Source organism: Ambystoma mexicanum, chromosome 12 (genome assembly GCF_040938575.1).
Source record: "Ambystoma mexicanum isolate Mex_15411 chromosome 12, UKY_AmexF1_1, whole genome shotgun sequence".
In the NCBI taxonomy this organism is placed as follows: domain Eukaryota; kingdom Metazoa; phylum Chordata; class Amphibia; order Caudata; family Ambystomatidae; genus Ambystoma; species Ambystoma mexicanum.
Window position 1 is genome coordinate 600,083,486 of NC_090936.1, and position 2,236 is coordinate 600,085,721.

The 2,236-nt window shown below is 49.2% G+C and overlaps 1 protein-coding gene across 1 annotated transcript; it reads left to right on the forward strand.

The window, feature by feature from the left end:
- Positions 1-929: 929 nt before the first annotated feature.
- On the forward strand, positions 930-1,880 carry LOC138514620 (olfactory receptor 8A1-like). The gene has a single exon (XM_069630067.1). The coding sequence runs from the start codon at positions 936-938 to the stop codon at positions 1,878-1,880; it is 945 nt and encodes a 314-aa protein (XP_069486168.1). The 5' UTR covers positions 930-935.
- The last annotated feature ends 356 nt before the right edge of the window (positions 1,881-2,236 follow it).

Below are 2,236 nucleotides of genomic sequence, written 5' to 3' on the forward strand. Positions count from 1 at the left end.
GAATAACTGGGTCATTCCAACATCGGAGAACCCGGTCATTCCTCCTTGCAGGAACCATTCCTAACAACGGTAACAACGGGCACATTATGAGTGTCCCGTTGTTGCCTCCTTCTTCCCCTCGCGGGACCCGGTTTTACCAGGCATGCGATCCGGATCCCGCGAAGGGAACCTCATAATACGTGCTCCCGGAATGAAGGGGGCTGGTCCCGGACCGGCCCCCTTCATTTCGGGAGCGCAAGGGTCATAATGAGGCCCCATGTGTTAGTTGTTCGACACTCAGGGCCTCATTCCGAGATTGGTGGTAGTCATGGCGCTACTTGAGCCATGACTGCCACCAATAACGGGACCGAGTCCGGTGTGGCGCAATGGGGACTTACCGGTCTAGTCCGACACTGGCGGGACCGGTATGTCCCCATTGCACCAATCATTCCCCATTCCCATTTGAGCCCCCATAGGGCTCAATGGGAATGGGGAAGGCGCTATTTACGGGCCTGCTAATGGCAGGCCCATAATTAGCGGCCTGGTCCCCTAACGGGACCCGTAAGGGACATGTGGTCCGACCACACGTCCCTAGCAGTTCCCGTTAGGGGACCTCAGAATCAGGCGGTAGGGGATTACCGGCACCGGTCTCCTTACCGGTGCCCGGTAACCCCTACCGCCCAACTGGTAATGAGGCCCTAGTGTGAGAATGGGAAAGCGATTGGGCAATGAGCACAAAATGTGAGGATTCAGGAATTCTACATCGTTTGGGATTAATCTGGATCAAAAGAGAAAGATAGCAAACACATTCACTCCCAGAATCCTCCCTGTTGAAGCAGCGGTCAAAGTAGGTTTATGTTAGGGTGTTAACTGTACTTGGTAATAGACTGCATGACTTGCCTGTACTCCATTACATGAATGTATTATTCTCCCCACAGGTAACATCTCAAAATAAAATGGAAGCCAAGAACCAGACTTCAGTGACAGAGTTCATCCTCCTCGGACTCACCCATGAGTTGAGGCTCCAGATTCCGCTCTTTGTGCTGTTCCTCCTTCTCTACATCGTCACCGTATTTGGCAACCTCACCATAGTGGCATTAACAGTGGTGGAACCTCGTCTCCACACCCCTATGTACTTTCTCCTCAGCAACTTGTCCTTGTCGGATTTCTGCTACTCCTCTGTCATTGCTCCTAAATTGCTTGTGGATTTCTTCTCTAATAGGAAGGTCATCTCCTTCGTGGGCTGTGCCGCACAAACCTATTTCTTTGCAGTATTTGCATCCACCGAGGGTTACATTCTGGCAGCCATGTCTTATGACCGCTACGCCGCCATTTGTCACCCACTGCTCTACCCAGTTATCATTAACAGAAGCGTGTGCATCCAATTAGTGGCTAGCGTTTACCTGGGAGCCTTCCTTACAGCAGCAATATACACCGGGTGCACTTACCACGCCACATTCTGCGGCCCCAACACCATTGACCATTTCTACTGTGACATCATCCCACTGATGAAGCTCTCCTGCTCTGATACCTTCGTTGGACAAACCGTGATCTTTGCGGTGGGGTTCTTCTTTGGCCTCACCTCCCTCCTGATCATGGTTACATCATATGTTTACATAATCTCCGCCATTTTAGGGATCCGATCCAGAGAATCGCGGCCAAAGGCTTTCTCTGCCTGTGGCTCCCACCTGACTGTTGTCTTTTTGTTCTATGGGACAGCTCTTTTCATGTACCTGAGGCTTCCATCCAGTGACTCTGTGATGCAAGATAAGGCGCTGTCTGTGTTTTACACCCTGGTCAACCCTATGCTGAACCCTCTGATCTACAGTCTGAGGAACCAGGAGGTGAAGGGGGCCTTGTGGAAACGTGTAACATGCTTATACACGGTTGAATTTAAATAAAGACATACCCAACATGTTGTAGTCTTTTGAAAAGAACGTGATCTATGCACCACAACAGTATAATTCGTAAGTTTCCACCATCTGATGCGCTCTTTTCTCTTTTTTTGGTAGGTCTCTCTGTAGTTGTCTATTTCAAAACGTGGCTGCTTTTTCATTAAAACAATGGAAGTGTCCTTAAATTTCAGGCATCATAGCACATTGTAGCTCTGCCTCAGGGCACTGGAGCTTCCTCTTCAACCCTTCAACCCTCATTACACAAGCACATCACAGATCCTTTTGTGTAAAGATGGGGTAACAGTTATATGCATTATCTATAGAGCAGCATTTCAGAAAGCAGGTACGATAGAAACATAACT

Bases quoted from the DNA above. Each gene is read 5' to 3' on its own strand.
- LOC138514620 (XM_069630067.1), top strand. From the start codon at position 936: ATGGAAGCCAAGAACCAGACTTCAGTGACAGAGTTCATCCTCCTCGGA.